Source organism: Catharus ustulatus, chromosome 2 (genome assembly GCF_009819885.2).
Source record: "Catharus ustulatus isolate bCatUst1 chromosome 2, bCatUst1.pri.v2, whole genome shotgun sequence".
Lineage (NCBI taxonomy): Eukaryota > Metazoa > Chordata > Aves > Passeriformes > Turdidae > Catharus > Catharus ustulatus.
The window spans coordinates 923,981-945,018 of record NC_046222.1 but is presented as its reverse complement, the minus strand read 5'-3'; the positions used below and the strand labels follow the sequence as shown (position 1 = coordinate 945,018).

Sequence of the window (21,038 nt, the reverse complement as noted above, 5' to 3'; positions counted from 1 at the left end):
AAATCCATTTTAAAAGACTTAGCTATACAAGAAAGCTCAACAGCTGGGATTTGGATGCTAGAGTAAAGAAAAAGAATCCAGATCTCCAATTTATGGCACTGCATTTTAAGGTTTGAAAACTTCTGTTGTGAATGTAAGTCAAGTCAAGAGCAAACTGGAAAATATGTGGAATGCCATCATTTTGTAAAAGCCATTAGAAGTCTCATTAAGTGACACCATACATAGAAAAACAGAAGAAAATGATTTGTAGAATAAACTACTGCAGAATCAAATGTTTATACAGGGACCTATTCCAAAGTAATTGCATTTTAAATGCTCACAAGCTTCATACAAAATACTTTTCAGCAGGGAGAAAAGCCCCTGGAACCTGTCTGTCCATACAAGCATGACAATTCACCTGGGTGAAATCTCATCAGGAGCTGCAAGGAGTGATCCTACTCTGTCCATCAAATTGCCAGGAAAAAGTAGAATCATGGAATTGTTATGAGAGGAAAAGGATCATGGAGTGCCCCAGCACTGCCAAGGCCACCACCAATCCATGTCCCCAAATGCCACATCCACGTGGCTCTTCAGTGTGTCCCTGGATGGGGACTCCAACCCATGGCACTGTGGGGACTCTTGGGACCTTGTTTAAAATAAATAAATAAAATTTTATTTATAATAAAATAGATTTTAAAATCCCCTTCTCCATTAAAAAGCGAGTTAGTATCACCTGTAAATCCAAATCTAAAGAACTGAATGGAAAATGGGGAAAAACACTCCAAACTTCTCCCTGATTGCCAGGATGTATTTCCAGACTCAGAATGGTAAAACCTGCTCGTTATCAAATTTAGGGAGCTGGTATCTAACAGCAGAGAAAGCAGAAGCCCAAGCACTTTAATTTGTGGCAGATGAAGAGCCTGATGCCATAAAAGAAGGAAATCTTTTTTATTAAGTTCTGCAGCAAATTAGAAGGAAAAACCCTGCGGACCCCGAGATGTTATGGTCTATTTTAACTTTTGCTGCAGTCTGCAATCTTTATCCATTTTATCAAAGAATTAGACATGCCTAGCAGGCATGATGGCATCTATTCTTTTTTTTTTTTTTTTGCCAGTTTAGTACTTTTCCTCTCATAAAATACTCTAAGCTTGTCTCCAATAATCCTCCCAAATCTCTAACCCTTGCTGAGACAAGGAAGGCAAAAACGACCAGCCTACAAATACACTCCAGCTTTAATCTTCCTATTGAGAAAGTTATCGTGCCAAGGCCGTGCTAAACCCCAGTTTTCTGCTCTGACTTTTCATTTTTCCACTCTCCACTTCCCCACGTGACTCTTTCAGCCAAGGAGAGACGGGGGAAAGCACAAGGAAATACAGAGGAGGGGAATGTGGGGTTTTTTTCCAGCTTTTATAAATCCTATGACGATAATCTCCTGAATGGTTTGCTGGAGAGCGTCAGCAGGCCCACGTTTTTTCCTCCCAGAAAGCAGACTCACTTGAAATTCCTGTGCAGTGCTCAGGGTTTTCAGCACATCCATAGTAAACAAAACCCAGAGGAGCTCTGGAAAAATTATCCGAGTCCCACTCACACTCTAAAAAATCTGTGTGTCTCCGTCATCACCAACAGAAGCTCATTCCCTACGTGGTTCTTTAAAAATAAAGAGCTTCCACAAATTTCAGATCTGCAAATGCTGGATGTGCCTTAAAAGCTGGATCTTTGCTGCCTGGAATCTTAATTACAGGTCTGGGATTCCTGCTTCAGACGCCCATGGCACACCTGCCCTCAGCAAAATAAAATCCTGGAAATTCCCAACTGTTGCTTCCCGTGCAAGCTAAAATATAAACATAAAATCCCATTAATTTGCATAAATAAACACAGCCCTGCCACCACCATTCTTGCCTGGTGTTTGGGGATATCCATGTTTTTGACACGAAAACAGGAACAAAGTGATTCAGTTGAGTGGAAAGAACAAGAAGGTGACACAATTTAAACAGCTCTGGAGAACTGCATCTGTCCAAATGGTATTTGAGTCACATGGAAGTGAATCCTGAAAATTTATTCCCAGTTTTAAACAGCGACAGATGAAGAATCAGTATTTTTTTAATTCAGACCATCAACAGGTAAAAAACCAGACTGGTGGATTTTATTTCTTGTCACTGAAACACAAATCTTCACCTGTTCACTGAAGGGATGCACGGCACGAGAACCCAGTAGGATCCAAAGGGACTGGAATTTGGAATCAGCAATAAGAAAATACGACAGAGTACGGCAGGGGCCGGGTTTTGGATCGGCATTTCTATGGACTGATGGATTTTAAGCAGCAAAGTGAGCCCAGGTGATGAGGAAGATCAGGGCACAGGCACGAGGGAGATAATTGAGGACAGGAGCGGAGGGGAATGGCCCGGCACACGGAGAGACTCGAGGAATTGCGCAGGAAGCACAAAGTACACGGAGCACTTGTGCTGCGGAAAGGGAAACCGGGGGCCTCTGCAGATACCATCGGGCCCCAGAGGCAGGGCTGGGAGACAAATGAACATCAGGACCTGCTCTGAAGGCAGCAGAGAGCTCAGAGGAAGATATAAAAGTTGTGTTTCCCTTCTGCCAGCCCCTCTGCCTCGCAGAGAGCCGGGAATGCGCTGGGAGCTCCTGGCTGGGTCCTGCCCACCTGAGCAGCTGCAGAACAGCTGGATTCCCAGCCAGGTGGAACCCTGCTGGCTCATGCCACAGCTCTCACAGCATGGATCAATGTCCCACTTCCCCCAAAGGGAGATCTGTGCCAATCCCACGCCTTGGAGAACTTCCCAAAAGCAGGCACTGCCCTGGATTCCACGCACACCTCCCTGCCTGAAGTTTGCACCTCCGTGTCCAAGCACAATTCAATTTATCCCCAGTCCAATTATCATTTTAATTATGCTTTCAGGGCAGGCACTGAGCTCCAAGCGTTGCCACTCTCCTAAGAAATGTTCTCAGGAGCAGCATCACCTCCGTGCCCCGTTCCTCCCCGTTATCCCTGCGGTGGGTTACGGATCGTGGGGACCAGGAAAACCCACCTGCACATTTTAAAACCCCCACTGCAATGCAGGCTCACCATGGAGTGTGACAGGTGAGCGTCAACCAAAAGCATCTCCACAAACATTCTCCCTTCATGACTGCATCCCAGTTATTCCACACAAATTTTTTTTTGCAATTTAGGTTTCTTGCTCCAAGGAATATTTATTTTCTGAACAAACTCCAAGCACATTTTGCTCCCAGTCCCTTTGTTCCAGAGGATATATAGCTACCTGTCCAAAAAAGTGTCTTTGTGACAGCCAGGAATTTTAATCAGCTGAAGAATATTCCCCAAACCCCCCAGAACTGGACAATAATATCCATAACGCTTATCCCACATTCCCTAAAACAAAGTACGGGATTTGGGAGAGAAAGATTCCTCCTAAAAAACATCAACATTTGCCTCGGTAAATAAAAAGTTGGGATGAATAACTGGGTAAGTTGGCATTTGCAACTCACAGAACAAAAGTTAATCAGATTTAATATAAATGTAATGCAAAATACACAATGCTGGCTGATATCAGTCCTTCTAGTAACTATGTATGCATAACAAGAATAAATACACAGATCATAGTTGTTGTTTGGTTTTTGTTTGGAAATTGAGTCAACCATAAAGGTCAAGAGAATCCAGGAAACAGTTAAAATTCAGAAACAGAAAGAACTGGGGAAAAAAAAAGAAAAGAAAATAAGCATTTGGCCTCTTCATACTAATTTCCTTTTTCTTTACATTGCTCAACATCGCTCCTCAATTTGAGTTCTAATCAACAACCACTTCACAGCTCACATTTTATGAAATAATGCAGTTGATGCAATCAAGTCCGGCAAAATGTTTCCCTAAAGATGTTTCCATCATTCACATTCCTTTAAAAAAAACACACACACAGACAAAAAAAAAAAAAAAAAGGCTCTGACTTCCCCCATCCCTATTTAACAGCAAAAATAAACACACCACTGCATCTTAAATCATATTTCGATTAAAACAGAAATAGAATCTTTCTGGGGTTTCTTTCTGCTCAGCACAACATGTCTTTGTCCAGGAGAGCAGAAAAAAATACCCTCAACCTGCTCATTTTTCTGCACTTGACAATAATGAGCACCAAATAAATAAAATTCAGCCTATGGAAACGCACACCGTAACCCGAAAGCTCATCACGATGTGCACTGGGGGGAAAAAATGCCCCCAAAACCCAACCCAGCAGAAAACCTCTTCCTGCTAATGAATATTTATTTCATTTCCATACTTCCAGGCTCCTCTGCTTTCTATAAAGGACTGAAACCAAGCTGCTTTTTGGCATTATTCACCCACAATATAGCGATGGACTTTGCTGCCCTGAACACCACAATGCCAACAACAGAGCGTGCAGGCAATCATTGCTAAAAAGAAATTTTTAAAAGATAAAAAGAGGGGGGAGGAAATAATCCACATTTTCATGAAAACGACCAGAACACGCATTTTATCCAGGCAGAAAATCTTAACACCGCCTTGCATCTCCCAACCTGGACGTCCCCGCTCCCATTCCTGTGGATGCTGCGCGCCGGCATCCCCCGGCTCAGCAGCCCCTTTAACCATTTTATAACCATTTTATAACCATTTTATAACCATTTAAAGAGCGATTCCCCCCGGGAGGGCTGCGGGACGGGCTCAGCCCGGCCCTTCCCGGCGCTCGGAGTTGCCGGCGGGCTCCTGGATATTCCCGGCTCCTCCACGTGCCCCCTCGGGATTTCGGGGGGCTCGCCCATCCCGGGGGGCACCCCCGGCCCTTCCTGACATGGATGGGGACGAGCCAGCCCCGGGGAGGGGGGACAGCGGGGTTGGGGACAGCGGGGACAACAGGCTGCACTGTGGGGGGGACACACAGCGGGCTGAGGGGACACGGTGTGTGACAGGGGGGACACAGGGACAGAGACCCCGGGAGAACGGGCTCCGAGGGGACACAGGGACAGAGCCCCCGGGAGAACGGGCTCCGAGGGGACACAGGGACAGGAGGCTCCGAGGGGACACAGGGACAGCCGGCTCCGAGGGGACACAGGGACAGCCGGCTCCGTGAGGGCTCTGCCGGGGTCCCCGCGCCTCAGGGCTCGGCGCTCCCCGCCGGGGCTCCGGGGATGCTCCCCCTCCGTCCGTCCCTCCCTCGCTGCGCGGCTCGGGAGCAGCCCCCGGCCGCCCCCCTCCATCACCGCCGTGCCCACACGCCGCCACCCCTTTCCCGCCGCTGTCACCCGCGGGTGTCCCCCGCTCCCTTCCCCTCCTCTTACCTGCGGCTGCTCGGGCGGCGGCGGCCCCTGTGCCGGTACAGCAGCTCTCCCTCTCCCTCTCCTCCTCCTCCTCCTCTTCCCGCTGCTCCCGCAGCCGCCAGCCGGGAATGGGGGGGGTTGGGGGGGGCAGTACCACCAGCGGGACCGTTACTGCCGCCGCCGCTGCAGGGACTACAGCTCCCGGCATGGCCCGCGCGCCGCCGCCGCGGCCCGCCGCTGGCCGCTCCGCGCAAGAGGTTATGGGTAGTGTAGTTTGCGCGGCAGGCGGGGGAAGGACATAAGGCGACAGGGCCCGGACGGGCGCGGGGCATGCTGGGAGGTGTAGTAGGACAGGGGGCAGTGCCGCCGGGCATGGCGGGAACTGTAGTTCAGCGAGGCATGACGGGAGCTGTAGTCCACGAAGGCTGACGGGAGGGAGAAGGCCGCGACTGGAATCCCCCCGGGATGTGCTAGGTGGGGCTCCACGGCGATCCGGGACCTGACCCCCGGCTCCGGGAGACCCTTCCCGAGTCGCCTGGCGGGGGCAGGGCCGCGGGCCGGCAGCGGGAGGGGAGCGGGGAGCCGCGGGGCCTGGCCTCGCCCCTTGGGGCTGTGCCCCGTCCTGCTCCTCGTACGTGTCCGGGGCAGGAGAGGAGGATTTGGGAAGAGACGGGGAATTCCTGGGGTCTCCACACCGGCAGGGCAGTCCTCCCGCCCCAGATCCTTCACAGCACTGATTGCTGTTCCGTGTTGTTACAAGTAACCATGTAGTTATTGTCTTTCGCTATTATTAGCTTTAGTACTATAAAAGCACAAATAAGTACTTATATATGTGTGTGTGTACATATATATGTATAGATATGTATATCTATTTATAAATATGTCTATATATATACACCATATGTTTTGTATATATTTTGTATTATGTACTATATCAAAATGCAGTTTTTGTATAGTACAGTTTGTAATCTCTTTTGATATAGTTTGTCAGGTTTTTGTGGTTCATATCCTAATCCCTGTGCAGACTGTACATCTCAGCGTGATAAATGCATTACAGTTTAGGCTTTTGCAAAATATTAAAATAGAAGCTATATGCTGTGTGTTATAACATTAGCTTTTGCAGAAATAACCGTGGCTGTGAAATAATAACTGATGCCTTTATTTCTGTAACTGACTGGCAATAGTAAAATAGCTAACGTTTATAAGTACTTGCAAAAACAGCTAGCATGTCTGTATAATAACACTGGAAAGCACCAAACAAATAACACTGAAAGCACAAGAAAAAATTTAGCAGCAGCCCTTCAGCTGTCAGTAGCTGTCAAACAACAGACCAAGAGGCCTCGTAAAAAAATAAAATACAAGACTGTCAAAATCACATCTGCATTGTAACATGTAGCCTAAGAAGATGAAGTCAGGTCAGACTGAGATTAAAAAATTTTCAAAACATGTAAACTCAAAAAAAAAAGTTTGAATGTGTGTAGTATTTATTAATATGCATTTGGCCAACGCAGTGAGAGAGTGTGTAAGAAGAGTTGTTGTAATTAACAGTGTGCTTGTAGCAGTTTGTCAAGCACTAAATACCACCCCTTTTATCCCTTACTAAACCTTCACAAAGTTTAAAGAGCAAACTTTGCTTCTCACAGTGTGTTTTGCTGCTTTGTTTCTGGTGGAGATTCACACTGTGAATTGTATTTCCTGAGCCATGGATGGGGAACACCTCCCTTGGGAATCGGGATGGGGGTAACAAGCTCCTGGGATGTGCACGGATGGGGGTGGAGGGGGTGACAAATGTGCCAGAAGGAGACATTTCTCCATGTGCATTTCTCCTGCAGGATTCCAGCAGCACCTCAGCCACAGGAAAAGGAGCCTCCAGAGGGATTTGGGGAATGTAACCAGGAATAACAGGTGTCAACCTGCAGCTGTCCCCAGGTTCAGCTCTGAATCCCCAGAGCTTCCGACTCCACAGCTCCATGAAATCTGGGGAGACCCCCTGTGGAAGACATGGAGTTCCTGAGACATGGGAAGAGTTCTGAAATTCCTCTGTTTCCTGCCCAAAACTCAAGGCTGTGGCTGGGATGGGGGAGATCCCCACCAGGATCCACTGCAGGCAGAGCTGAAGGAAAAACAACCTGGAGGCGTCGAAGTTCATAGATTTTATTGCTATGGAAAATGGGGGGGAAATCCAGGATTTGGTATTCCCAGATGGCATCCTCTCCTTTCCCTGTCTGGAAAGAATTTCCTCCACCCAGCATGCCCCAGATTTATCTTATATAACATAAAACAACCCCACCCCAGTTCACAAAAAAATTAATGGACCAAGCCCTCCGAATCTCACACCAGCATCGTTTCCTTCCCAAGGGGAAAATCACAGTGGAAAAGTTTTGAGAACAATTAATCCCAAACTGACATGTGGCTGTGTGGAGAGGCAGCCCAATACCAGTGGATAAATAAATCCAAATTTCAGCCCAAATCCCTTCCTAAGGGAACATTTTCCTGACTTGTTGCAGGACAAAGCCTCTGGCCCAGACGGATTTCCAGGTAATTTCCCTGATTTGGGGAATATTCAGCAACACCAGGAGGTTTTGCAGCCCCATAACCAGCACAGGGGATGCACGAGGCTGTGAGTGTGGCCTGGCTGAGGGGATGATTCCAATTTAACTCCTTTGGGATCACCCAGCAGGCTGCTGGATCAATTTAATTCCTTCTGCTGTTTGCCAGCGCTGCAGGGAGAAGAGGGGAAGGGGCTTCACACTGAAAAATGTGCTGGAATAGAAATTTCTTTTATATATTGAGCACTGCTGTGTGCTCAATAAACATCTTTTATTAACAGCACAGCCAGGACTTGTGTGTTGACTTCCCCAAATAATCCAGCTTCACGTCCCAGAGCCTGGGATGGTTCTAACTCCAGCAGAAGCCAGGACAGGCGTTGATTTAAATCCAGAGGATTGCTCACTCCGCTTGGAAATTTATCTCAGTGCTGAAAACTTGGGTTGTTCCTGATTTATGCTTTTTGGCATGAAACACCTCATTCCCAGCACCGGAGGAAAATCCTGCATCCTCCTTGGATCCCCAAATTCGGGGGTGCTGTCCCTCCCAAGGGGGCTGGATGTGCTGCGCATCCGGAGGAAAGGGATGATTTGAGGAGAAGGCGAGGAGAGGAGCTGCTGGAGCAGCCCTTCAGCATCCCCGCCGCGGTTTTCTGGGGACAGAGCGGGGTTTTCCCGCTGGCCGGCGCTCGGGGATGCCGTGCCGGACTACAGCTCCCGGCGCGCCGCGCGGGCGGGCAGAGCGGAGCGGGCAGAGCGGAGCGCAGCGCATCCCGCACCGGCACCGCCGCTCCGCCCGGTGAGGGATGCGCGGGGGGCTGCGGGGGCCGGGAGAGCCGGGCGTGGGGCTCCGGGGCACGGGCACGGCCGGGGGGAGCCGGGACTCGGCGGTGCGGGGCTCCCGAGGGGTGCCAGCCGATGTGGGTAGCCAGAGATTGCGAGCGGAGTGGGATGAGGGTGGAGGGATGGGGGGACATGGGGGTGGCAGCACGGGTGATGGTAGCAGGGTAAACTCCGTGGGGACGTGGATACTCCGGGATTCAGGCAGTCGGTAACGCAGGCACGGAGGTGCTGGGGGGGTGTTTGTGCCTTGCCATGCCCCCCAGAGCTGGTGGGAGATGCTGGAGGCCATCCCGGGGTGCCCATCACTGGGAGCTGGGATTCCCAGGTGATGGGTGGATATGGGGGCCGTGGGCAGGGAGCTGCTCCTGCCTGTCCCTGGGGTGTTGGCTCTGCTCGGGGACCTGGGGAGCGATGACTTCATGGCCTTGTTAAGGACCAATTTCCATCCAGGCAGGGAAAGTAAACAAGTGTAGGTGTCGTTTAGCATGGAAAGTTACTGGGGCTGTGGGGAGGCAGTGCCTGCTTTCATACATGGATCTCTCCATGTACCTCCACGGGACGATAATCCCTAAATCCCAATGAGATTAAAGGCAGAAAGGAAGGTGGCCGGAGCGGCTCCTTCGCGATGTTTCCCAGATGACGAAATCCCGCGTCTAACCCGGATTAACCCGGGCGCTGAGCTCATCCCCCCAAAATACCAGGAGCAACAAGGGTGAATCCCCATCCCGGAGGCTGTGGGGAGGTGGGAGCCATGGGCAGAGCTGGAGGCGAGGCAGGAGCTGCTATTTTAACCCCGTTATTCTTCCCATCCCAGCAGATCCGGCGAAGCCTGCGACAGCCATGGCGCTGGTGAAGAGCGGTTGGCTTTGGCGACAGAGTAAGTGCCAACCCTTTCCAGGTTGGGAGCCCCCAGAAAAACCCAGTTTGCTGGGAAGAGGTGGTGGGGTGTGGGGGACACAAGGAGCCCCGATCTGGGCGGGTAATCCACGGCAGCAGGGAGATTGTGGCGGATTTACGTAAGCGGAGAGAGGGGCTGCCTGCCATGAAAACCCTCGCAGCTCCGTGTCCGGGGCTGGACCCGCTCCCGTGCGCTCGGCAGGGCAGCACCCAACGGCCTGATGGCTTTTTTGGCAGCCTTTTCCCATTTAAAGCCACCTGGTCACGCTGCCCCGGATGCTGGTGCCAGGCACAGGTGTCCTGTGGGATGCAGCAGCTCATCCAAGTTTGGGGGATGAGGTTGGATCCTGTGAGCCCCACCGGGCTCGCTGGGTCCTTCACTGCTCCCTGTCCCAGCAGGCTCCATCCTGCGCCGCTGGAAGAGGAACTGGTTTGTCCTCTACCTGGATGGCAGCCTGGTTTACTACCACGACGAGACGCAGCGGGACATGGACGGCCGGATCCACATCAAGTACAGCTGCCGGGACGTGCGGATCGGCCGCGAGTGCAAAGGTGAGCCCAGCTCCTGATCCCTGCGCTCCCAACCCCATCCCACGTGTGGCTGTGCCCCTCCTAAACAATGCTCCAGCTGTGCACATCCACATACCCCCCAAAACACCCCAGCCTGCCTCATCCACCCCTCCTCGTTCCCAGCCGGGAGAGGCTGGATCATCCCTGCATTGCTGTTCCTGGAGGAAGGAAGGCAGGAGGAACTCTCCTCCTGGTTTGTGCTTGTAACAAACAGGATCCCACGGCCCTGACTCATCGCTCACGTCTCGCACAAACAAGGGGAACAAAGCAGAGCTTGGCTGGGCCCCGCAGCCCACGGCCCGCGCACAAAAAGCGCCTTTCTCGGGCTGGGAGCGGCGCTGGGAGCACAATCCCACAGCTTTGTGCGCACCGGAGGGTCCTGCCAAGCTTGCACAACGGGGGAAGACACATGAGCCTCGTGGATTTAAGTTTTGCTCTTGCTGGAGCTCACGATCCCACTCCAGCAATCTCCCGTTCCTACAAAATTTGGGTGTGCTCTGGCAAGTTCAAAGGAAAGGGAGCGCGGCAGATTTTGGGCAGTTTGCTGCCCCTTCCATGTTCTTTCTGCCAGGGGGAATGTGGAGCCTGGGGAGGGTCTCTGGGGCCTGTCCTTGGCTGAGGCTGGATCCCATCCCATCCTTTCCTTGGCCAGACGTGCAGCCCCCCGAGGGGAGGAACCGGGACTGCCTGCTGACCGTGGTGCTGCGGGACGGCTCCAAGACCACGCTGTGCGCCGAGAGCGAGGATGATGCCGTGTAAGCCACTTCTCCATCCCCCTTATCCCAGCCTGGAAAGAGCCTGGGCTGCTCAAGAGCCCTGTCCCGCTCCCACCACATTCCACCCTTGGCTAGATCCGCCCCCAGCCCAGGGGCAAAAAGTGCAGGAGGAGATCTGGGGTTCTCACTGAATAATCCAGAGCCAAAAGCTGTTTTTAAGTAGTGGGTGTCCTGCCGGGGGAGTTTCCTCATGGATAAGAAATCCCCTCTTGGCCTGACTGAGGAGCAGGGTTTTCATCACTATTTGGAAATAAAAAAGTCTGAGTGTGAAGCCCTCACGGGCTTGAGGCAAACTGCCCTTTTTAGCACTGTTCCACTTCTATTTATTTCTATAATAAATTAGAAAATAAATTTTTTAAATAATTTTATTTTTAAAATATTAAAAAAATAAATTAAAGATTAGAAGTGGCAAACATTCAGCTGAACGTTCAGCTCTGGCCAAGCAGAACTTCATCCACTGAGCTTGACCTCAGCTGAGTGGAACTTCATCCATGATGTGCTCCTTCCCCCAAATTTAGGTGTCACTTTCCTGCCTGCCCTTGTTTTAGCCAGGGCCATTCCCATGGACGGCCCTGTGCCCATCCCTGTGGTGTCAGGTACCTCCCAGCACATTCCCAATCCTAGTTTTTAGCCCAGCACTCATTTAATAGGGAATTAAATAGTGCTGGCCCCATGGCCACATCCAGGTCCCTGTGGGCAGGGAGGGGACAATTCCCGCCCCTCCAGCACCCACCAAAAACGAGTGCCTCTCTTTTGTTTGCAGTGCTTGGAAGATGGCTGTGCTGGAAGCTAAATCCACCCCGGTGAGGCTTTGTCCCCCTGAGCAGGGACACCATCCTGGCACGGGATTTGGGATGCAGGATTTGGGCAGGGAGAGGTTACCCCAACCCTGCTCTGGAGGGGCTCCCCAACAGCCTCAGGGCACAGGGAGTAAAGGCCCTGGAGCCATAAGGAAGAAGGTGGGGAGGGACTGGATGCCAGCACCGATGGCAGGTGACAGAGCCGCGGGGACCCTGTGCACTGCTGGAAGGTGGTGGGAGTAGAGTTGAGGTGACAGGGACACAGGGTTCTGGGGACACAGGTGAGGAGGCACTGGTAAAGTGACAGGGACACCATTAAGGGGAATGGGGGCAGAGGTGATGAGGTGGGACACAGTTAAGGTGACAAGGACGGGGCAGAGGCAGGGTGAGCTGAGCACAGGCTGTCCCCAGCCCTTGGGACCATTCAGATTCCCCACCCAGGGAGCACAGCCTGACCCCCAAACCCCCCCTCCACCGCTCCAGGTGCACGTGTACGATCCCTACGACGATGACTACTACCAGACGGTGCCCCTGGACTCCCACCAGGCCGCCTACATCAGCTCCGGCCACTACGGCCACCAGTACGGAGGTGGGTGGCCCGCTGGCCCTGGGGGTGGCCCTGGGGGTGGCCCAGGCCGTTCCCCCGTCACTCAGGGCTGTTTTCCCTTGCAGCTCCGGGGGTGACCCACGTCATCGTGCGTGAGGATCCCTACCGCGTCTCCGGGGACCAGATGGCGCTGGGGCTGCTGGCAGGGGCGGCCACCGGCGCCGCCCTGGGCTCCTTCATGTGGATGCCCTGCTGGTTTTAGCGGCCACAGCCCTCCCTGTGCTCCCCAGCCCTGGCTTGGAACCTGCCCTGAGCCCCCCTGAGCCTCCCCAGAACAGCCTGGGGACACAGTCCTGCACACACCCTGCTCCCAGTCCCAGCTTCTGCATTAAATAACCCCCAAGTGCTTCAGAGCCCCCCCAAAACCCGCTCCAGAACCCCAAGGCATCCGATTCCTATCGGCAAAGGGCCCGGGCAGCTGCCAGGGCTGTTGGCAGAGCTTCCCTTCCCAAATCTCCACAGGGAGCTGGCTGCAGAAATACCAGGTTTGGGAGAAAGGGGGACTTACTTAATTTGGGGAGAAGTGTCTGGATCTTTTTTGGCTGGGTGAACCCCACAGTGCAGGGCTTTTTTTGGGAGAGGCTCCAGCACTGGAGCAGGAGCTGAGATGGGAGCAACCACAGGGGGTAAAAATTAAGGAGGGTGAAAACCTTTGCAGGATTTCCACCCCTTTCCAAATCCCACTGGTCCCCCAGGCTTGGACAAGTTGGAAAAATGGTGCAAAACCCTCAGGAATTGGAGTTAAACCCTTGGGAACTAGACTGAGGAGAGTCCAGGGAACATCCCAAACTCTCCAGCCAAGTGGGAGGGACACACTGCATCCTCAGTTTCACCCTGATTTTTGGGAGGGGGAGAAGGGCAGCTCTCCATGGGGACCAGGGAGCCTTTCTGGCAGCCAAGCCAGGATCTTCACAGCAGGGATTTGGGATTGAGGGGGACACACGGTCAGGCCAGGGGACAAGCAGCAGCTCAGAGTTTTGGTTGGGCAATGGAAGAGGTCAGGAACAGCTGCCAAGTGTCACCCCTAGGGCCAGGATGGTATCCTGGAACCACGACTGACACTGAATTTAGGAATTACAAACCCCACAACTGGCTAGAAAACCACCAGTGACACCAGCACCCCAGCCTGCTCCTGCCTGTAGAGCCCCGGGTCAGCTCATCCCTGTGCCCACTGGGGGATTGGGATATCCCAACACACCATCCTCATCCTCTCCTGCATTCCCTGCCTCCCTCCTGCTGCGCACCCAGCCCCGGAAAGAGAAAAAAAAAATACAAAGAAACCTCTTTGAAGTCTAATAAAGACAGCGAGAAACCAGCCCTGGCCTGTGGGTGAGTGAGGATGAGGAGGGAAGGCTCAGCCTCATCCACCTCTGGAGGTGGGGGAGGATTGTGTCTCCCTGGAGAGCATCCCTGGAGAGGGATGTCACCAGCTCCAGCCTCTGGCTGCAGCACAGTGGTCCCCAAGAAATCCTGAAATCCCCATGTGCGGGGCTGCTCCCCCAGTGTGGGCAGCAGGGAAGGGGGAATTGTGTCCCTGAGCTCAGGTGAGACCCCACCTGCAGAGCTGCCCCTGGGGACAACAGCACAAGGACCTGGAGCTGCTGGAGAGAGCCCAGAGGAGGGCACAGAGCTGCTCCAGGGCTGGAGCCAGGCTGGGAGAGCTGGGGGAGCTCACCTGGACAGGAGAAGCATCCAGGGACACCTCAGAGCCCCTTCCAGAGCCTAAAGGGGCTCCAGGAGAGCTGGAGAGGGACTGGGAACAAGGAACGGACAGACAGGACACAGGGAATGGCTTCCCATAGATGGGATATTGGGAAGCTTCTCTGGGCAACCTGTGCCAGGGCCTCACCTCCCTCACAGGGAAGCATTTTATTCTGTCTAATTTATCAATCCAATATCCATTTTATGGTGCACTGGTCGAGGTGCATAATCCCAGGTGAGATGCACTGGGAGATGGAAAGATCTGGAAGCTCGTTACCTACAGCAACACGCCCTAGAAACTGTCCATCCTTCCCATGCCACGTCCAGCTGCTGACCTGCAAAAGCTCCTTTTCCCCAGCTCAAACACCCGTGCTCCTCATCCCTGCAGTACCTGAGCATCCTGAAACTGCTCCTGCTCGTCTCCTGCTGTGCTGGTCTCCCAGAGATCCAGGGACACTGAGCAATCCAGGCAAGGACAGAGCTGGACCAGCACGTGCCTCCAGCAGCAATTCCCGGGATCTTCGCGCTGCCGCTGGGAACAGCTGGTGGCAGGCAGGCCCTGCACTAGGGAGCTGAATGAAGAAGCAGTTAAACAGGACAGAAATCATTTTGGAAGCACAAAAATTAGAACCACAGCCCACAGAAGTACCTGGCTCGGTCTGCTCCGCTCAGGAGGGGCTTCCCAGGAGCTCGTGGCGCTGGGTAGGAGCAGAGGGACACGGAGTGCTGAGGGACAGAGAGCAGGGCTGCCCTGCTCCATTCCCAGCTCCAGTCCAGACCGGCAGCACTCCTCTCTCCCAGCAGGGAGAGCTGCTGAAGCTCCAAACACGGAGCAAAGCTCAGAACGACTCCAAAACCCCTCGGAAAAACGGGATCCGCAGTAAGGAGCAGGCATGAGCCATTAACACCCATCATGTCCACAAACTGCCTGGAAAACGAATCCCACAAAATCCCATGGCTCAGGAACCAGCTGGGGGACACCTGACCCTCACTGTGATCCAAACCCATTTCTCTGGAAATCAAGCAGCTCAGGAAATGCCAGGATCAAACCCCCAATTTCCATCCAGCCCCCCTTCCCAAGCTGGGATAAACGCAGGAAAGGTCAGTGCCAAGCCACCAGTGCTGGGAGCATCGATAAATCCCATTTTCTCCCTTCCCTGCCCTGTATCCGAGGACCCACTGGCTGTGGGAGAGGCACTTGAGTGCTTTAATTAGCAATAACTTTAATCAAGCCTTTAATAACATCCTCGTTCCAGACGTGCTCTCCGGGTGGCCGACAGCGAGCACTCCAAACGGCTCTAATTTATATCCAAACCCTCGGAAACAGGTGGCAAGCCTGGAAAATTCGATTTGGAAACAGCATCCCTCCCTCCCAACCCAGCAGGGCAGAGCTGTGGGGCAGCAGGAGCATCATCACCCAGCTGCTTCCAGCCCTTCCCTAGCCCTCATCCTCCCGGGAAGGGCAGAGCTGCAATTCCACAGGCGATTCATTCCCAATTTCACGAGTCTGGCCTTTCCAGCATCCACCTGGCTCCATCCCGCTCCTACAAGAGGATCCTAAATGTTTTATAAAAAGCCACCTTTGACTTTACCATGTGCTCGGACCAGGGTGGGGAAGGGAAAAACAGCTAAAGAGGGAGGAAATAAAATCTGTATTTTTGCCAGCTGATGAAAAATCCCTTAAACTGATGAAAAAACAATTACATTGGTGAAAGCCCGAGCCCAGCAAGGCTGGAAAGGCCGGCTCAGGCAGCGGGAGAGCAGCAGAGGAGGAGGCAGCGCAGATGGGAGGGAGAGGCTGCTCCAAGGTCCGGGTGTTCGCAGCTGACTGCAGGCTGTGCCGCAGCCTGCCCACCCCATTCATCTTCCCCGGAGCTGGGACATGCCCAGCATGGAAAAAGGTGCTGCTGCAGCAGGTAGGGAGAGCCCTTGCACTTCGTTTTGCTGAGGATTCGGGCGCTGGAAGCAGAGCTGCAGCGAGGAGACAGCTCGGCTGCTGCAGCAGCTCTGCAGATGCTGCCGGGCGGATGCTGCGGCTCCTCCAGCCTGGAAAAACCGGGGCTGATCCCACCAGCAAGCAAAGAAGCCATCAGCACCCTACAACCTGATACTCCAGCCTGGATTTTGGAGCCGGGCTGGGAGAGGGAGCTCGACCCACTGCAGCCATAACCAAGCAGCCAGGAGCACCCTCTGGAGCTGGTGGGTGCTCCCCCCAATTCCCTGCTCCACAACAGTTTAATCCAGACCCCTTCACCACATTGGGGTACCAGTGGGAGGTGAGAGTCCCAAGGTACCCATGGCAGCAGCCAGGAGGAATGGAGGAGGTGAATGTGGTGTTTGCAGAGGCTCCCAGCCAGGGCAGGACCTGGAGGTGCCAGCTACAAGGAAAGAACTTCCTACACTTCCCACAGCGACAAAAACGCTCTCCAGGAACTCATCACCCCCCCATGACTGTTCCCACATCCCTAATCCCAGCACATCTCCACCACTACATTCCAGTTTCACAACCAATTTATTCGTGGTCCTTTTAAAGTGAAGAGCTTGACCAAGAGACCAAGGTTTGAGCACACACCAAATCCAGGTAACTTCCCTTCTCTACTGGGCCAGGTAGGACGGGGCTTGGAGGAACCTGGGCTAGTGGAGTGGCACTGGATGGGCTTTAATGTCCCTTCCAACCCAACCATGCTGTGATTCCACGAGTCTCTCCTTCAGGAAAGCAAAGGGTAACTCACCCAGGAGCACGTGTTACTCACCTCCCGGCCCTGCAGACCTGGCTGCCATCTCCAGCAAGAAGGAGGCTTAAGGAGGATCCTCCTCAGGGAAGCTGAGGCAGTGGTGAGGCCGCCCAAGGTGCCTTTGGGAAGGGAGAGGAGGAAGCAGCTGGATGCAAGGAGCGGGGAAGGAGCAGAAAGGCACACCTCCATGCCCAGCATCACTCCTCAGGCGCTGGAAACAACGGCAGAGACAGCAGACACAGCCCTCCACCACCTTTCCTCTGAAACAGAGCCCCCCAAAACTTCCTGCCCTCACAAGATCCTCCTGCAGCAGCACTTGAGCCCCCCGTGAGGAGCTGCCTCCCGCCTGCTGCGCTGGACGTGCTGAGAGAAGAGACCCAGAGCTTTCCAATGAGACAGGTATTTATTTAGTTCAAGCACTAAGGATTTGTTCTCTTGTTGTTGTTGGTTCATATTATCAAACAGAGCTGAGGTACCAGTGACATTCCAACATGAAGGAACCTTTTTTCCCCCCCTTACACAATTTCTTCAACTACTTTTATCAAGACAAAACATGAGGCATGGGATAGCTGCATGATGGACTGTACAACGAGCAAGGCAGAGCAGGGAGGAGAAAAGAAACAGAGCCGAGACCTTCGCTCAAGAACTCGCACAAAAATCAGCACTAGAAACATCTGTTCCCACGGTTCCAACTGGCCACGTCCATGGAGTAACAGAAAATTAAAATCCAAAACATGACAGAGGGATGGCGCAAAGGAAAAATAATAATGGAAAAAATGAATGCAAAGACCGCGGTGCTGCTGTGCTCACCTTGGAAGTGTGTTTTCCCTGGAGAAGTGGGGTGAGGACAGGAGGGCACCCTGTGGTCAGGTTAAGCACAGGCTATCAGCAAGGACATGCACTGAACGTACCTGGCTGTGCTGAGCAGCCCCAGGGCATCACCTGAAAGTGCCAAACCACACCTGGCCCGTGCTCCTGCAGCCCCCCGCCGTGCTGAACACGGAGCTGGGGGAATGCTGCTCTCCAGACCTCTGTTCCCAGCGAGTTCTGGACAAACCTGCTCTCAGGTCTTCCAGGAAAAGCATCCAGGCTGCTGGATATGGGCTAAGCCAGCTCCTTAAATCCAGTGCTTAAAAGCTTGGGGGAAGCAGAGGGGGCTGGTTCTATCAGCATCAAGAAAAAAAACAGGGATGTGCTCATGGGGAACAGCCAAAATGAAGACCAACAGAAGCTGCACGGAGAACCAAAGGAGAAAAAAGCAAACCAAAGCAAAGGAAGAAGCAGCAGGATGAAGCATTTCAGCATGGTTAAGAACAGTACAACAAAGGAAAAGCAGCCAGGTTTCCTTCCCCCAGAGAGTTTCTTTTAAATAAAGAATGATCCTTTGTCACATATCATTGATGTTTATTTCAAGACATGCCACGTCAAAAAAATTCGCCTTTAATATTGCATTAGAAAAAGCACTTTTACATCTCGTTCTGCCTTTAAGTTATTGTTGTGCAGAGCTGCTAGAAACCCAGGGCAGGGCACGAGCCTGGCATTCACCTCAGGAATGAAGAATTCCAACTCTTTTGTGCCCGCTTCCTGGGGAAAGTGGTGGTGAGGACGATTCCCTTCCTCTCCCCCAGGTGGTTATTTTAGATGGCAGAGAGAGGGGCAGAAGAGAACCAAGGAGGAGCCTGAATATTCCCTTGCAATTGTCCATTTACTTTGCAATCGCAACACAGACTCAAGAATTCCTTCCTGCACTGTAACTCGGCCAGAGTCGCCCAGCAAACAATGTATTTACAATTGTGTTTATTAACTTACACAGCAACTTCACAATGACTAGTAAAGATTAAAAGGGTGCACTTCTAGTGTGTTCCATTCCGTGTTTCTCGGGTAGCTACATCTCTCAACATCAGCAAAGCTCTACACAGATTCCTCAGCCAAAGGAAAACAACAAAATCAGCACTGGAAAGAGTAAAAAATTAAAGCCGAGAAATAAATATCAAAGAAAAAAGGGTTAATTGTCAGCCTAATTCCATAGAAAACTAAATTACTAGTTATTTAACCAAACTATACAGCTCTAAAGAACCAAACTAAACCAACTTGGAAGACTGAACATAAAAAAAAAAGCTAAAAAATAAAGGCATAAATCTGCATAATCAGAAGTTGGTTTCCATCCCACTCAAGTCCCTCCCTTTCCATCTAAGATGTCTCAACTAAGATTCTGTAGGATCAAAGTAAACACCCCTTCCCCACTGACCTATGCCCATGCTCTGGAAAAGCACGTGCCATTCCCCCTCTGCTGGGGCAGCCAGCTGCTCTTCCCTCTTTCTCCCAGATTTCCAAGGTCTCAATCTGCTTTGGCAGCTTGTAGCGCCAGTCCTGATTTCAATATTTCCCCTAAAAAAACCCAAAGAATCGAAATGCTTTCTCCTCCAAACAGCTGAACCCTTACGGTCCCATCTCTCAGGCAGTCATAATTCACTTCACTGGTGTTCTACTTAAAAAGGAAAAAAAAAAAAAAAGTTCTGAAAACTCATTTTGCACTCATTATTTCCCTGTTTCCTGCAAGTGTTTTGCTAATGCACATCCACCCTTTCCTTGCCCCCCAAATCCTCCAGAAGCCACTCATCCCAAAGAGCCCGTCCGTGTTTCCCAGTAATGCTTCCTTGGAAATGTGTCCCCGCTGCCTGGGCGAGAATTCCCAGCTCCAGCAGCCGGGAGTGTCAGACCCTGCTCAGGCCAGGCTGGGTCTGGACACCAGGCAGGCTCGCTCTGCTCAACGCAATTAAGAGCTTGGGGTTAATTTGTGTTTAATTATCAAGGATAAGCCTTTAACCCTCGGCATCCGCCGCCTCCCCCCGTGATTCCGCCTGCTGTCTACGCATTCCCAGTTTCTGAGAGAAATCCAATGGGTCAGATTTGCAAGCCTTCTTCTGCACGTACATCTCATCTAGGTCCGATTCCAAACTTACTCAGTTGCCATCGTTTCAAAGTGCAATATCATCATAACATATTAAAAAAGGAACAAATATTAAGAAATTGTACCTATTTTTTTTTTTTGTTTGGATTTTTTTTTTTTTGCTTTTGTTTTTTTTTAAAGTTATACCTAGAATACGGTGGAATATTTTGGCTTTTTTTTTTTTTTCTTATAAATAATGAAGACACTGACATTTTGTTGGTGTGTGTGTGTGGGGTGTGCTTGTGAAGCTAAAGATCATCTCCACGAGACAGCCAGCGATGATGAACTGCGATACGTTATTACGGAAAGGGGAAGGTTCAAGCCAATATTCACACTGCAGTCAATGAAGAGGACAGGGAGGGAAAGCAGTGATGTTCTGGAGAAAAGGTGGAAGCCACATGGTATTAGCAGGAACAGCCTCCTTCACTGACAGGCTGCTCTTGAGGCTTTTCCAGTTTTATGTCAATCACTGGAAGGAGGAAGTTAAGGCAAACAGATCTCCAACTCTGCTTCCTCACCAGGAGCAGGATTTCGAATGGCATTTTCATGGAACACTCAAAGACCAGCTCCAAACCAAAGGTTCCTTACCTTTCCCTCCTGGCCTGGCACTGGCACACTAACTTTGCAGCAGAAGCAATGTCAGACCCCAGTGTTTGTCTCTAACCAGTCTGCTCCTCCCAGCAATCCCAATGACCTCTTGTTGTGGGAATTAAAGATGCACAGATACACTGAAGGGTCTAATCACTGCTGCTGCAGAACCACAGAATCCTTCAGCTTGGAAGAGTCGAGATCTTCAAGTGCACCTACCCCCCCAGGACTGGAAAGGGCACCAGCATCTCAGGTTCCCAAGTGCCACATCCACATGGCCTCAAATCCCTCTGGGAATGGGGGCTCCACCACTTCCTGGGCACACTGCTCACCCCCAGAGCTCCAGCCATGCCATCCTGACCTCCTCACCAATCCCTGCTCCCCCCAGCAGCCAGCAAAGCCCTGCCAGCAGCCTGAATTCCCCCTTCCAGTGACAGCTGATGTCCCACAAGGTCACTGCAGAGCTGGCTGCTCAGAACCTGCCTGTGATAAGTGGCTCCCTCTGCAGCACTCCAATTCCCAGTGGATGCCCTACAGCTACAGCCTCACAGAGCCTTTCCCAGGAGGAGCTTTGAATGCTAATCCCCAGCCCAGAGCTGTTCAACAAAGTCTCCAGTGCTCCCCTTATCAGAGAACACAGAGGCAAAGAGATCACAGCTGGTACTTCCAACTTATTTCTTTAGGGGGTTGAAGTTGTTTTTTAAAGAGGTTTGGAGAAAATAAACATGGACATGGAAAGACAAGACCAGCAATTCATCTCCAA

General features: G+C 51.9%; 3 protein-coding genes across 7 annotated transcripts in view; 1 reads left to right on the top strand and 2 right to left on the bottom strand.

The window, feature by feature from the left end:
* Nucleotides 1–5,398, bottom strand: part of FAM168A (family with sequence similarity 168 member A) — a 116,865-nt gene extending 111,467 nt beyond the window's left edge. Inside the window, exon 1 of the mRNA XM_033052592.2 lies at nt 5,284–5,398. The gene's annotated coding sequence lies outside the window, so the exon portion shown is untranslated. The remainder of the gene's footprint in view (nt 1–5,283) is intronic.
* A 3,117-nt stretch (nt 5,399–8,515) lies between these two features.
* PLEKHB1 (pleckstrin homology domain containing B1) lies at nt 8,516–13,616 on the top strand. Of its 4 annotated transcripts, none has more exons than XM_033053048.2 (7): nt 8,516–8,607; nt 9,466–9,528; nt 9,948–10,100; nt 10,771–10,873; nt 11,658–11,697; nt 12,178–12,283; nt 12,367–13,616. In XM_033053048.2, exons 2-7 carry the CDS (start codon nt 9,492–9,494, stop codon nt 12,501–12,503), a joined length of 576 nt encoding a protein of 191 aa, XP_032908939.1. In that variant the 5' UTR covers nt 8,516–8,607; nt 9,466–9,491; the 3' UTR covers nt 12,504–13,616. The 4 variants fall into 4 exon arrangements, with proteins under 4 accessions (XP_032908939.1, XP_032908941.1, XP_032908943.1 ...); XM_033053050.2 differs by having other exon boundaries at nt 8,518–8,607; nt 9,469–9,528; XM_033053052.2 differs by lacking the exon at nt 8,516–8,607 and adding an exon at nt 8,696–8,728 and having other exon boundaries at nt 9,469–9,528.
* Nucleotides 13,617–17,121: 3,505 nt separating this feature from the next.
* Nucleotides 17,122–21,038, bottom strand: part of RAB6A (RAB6A, member RAS oncogene family) — a 42,287-nt gene continuing 38,370 nt past the window's right edge. For both annotated transcript variants that reach the window (XM_033051446.1, XM_033051445.1), the window contains exon 8: nt 17,122–20,156. In XM_033051446.1, coding sequence (XP_032907337.1) covers nt 20,092–20,156 — 65 coding nt within the window. In that variant the 3' untranslated portion in view covers nt 17,122–20,091. The remainder of the gene's footprint in view (nt 20,157–21,038) is intronic.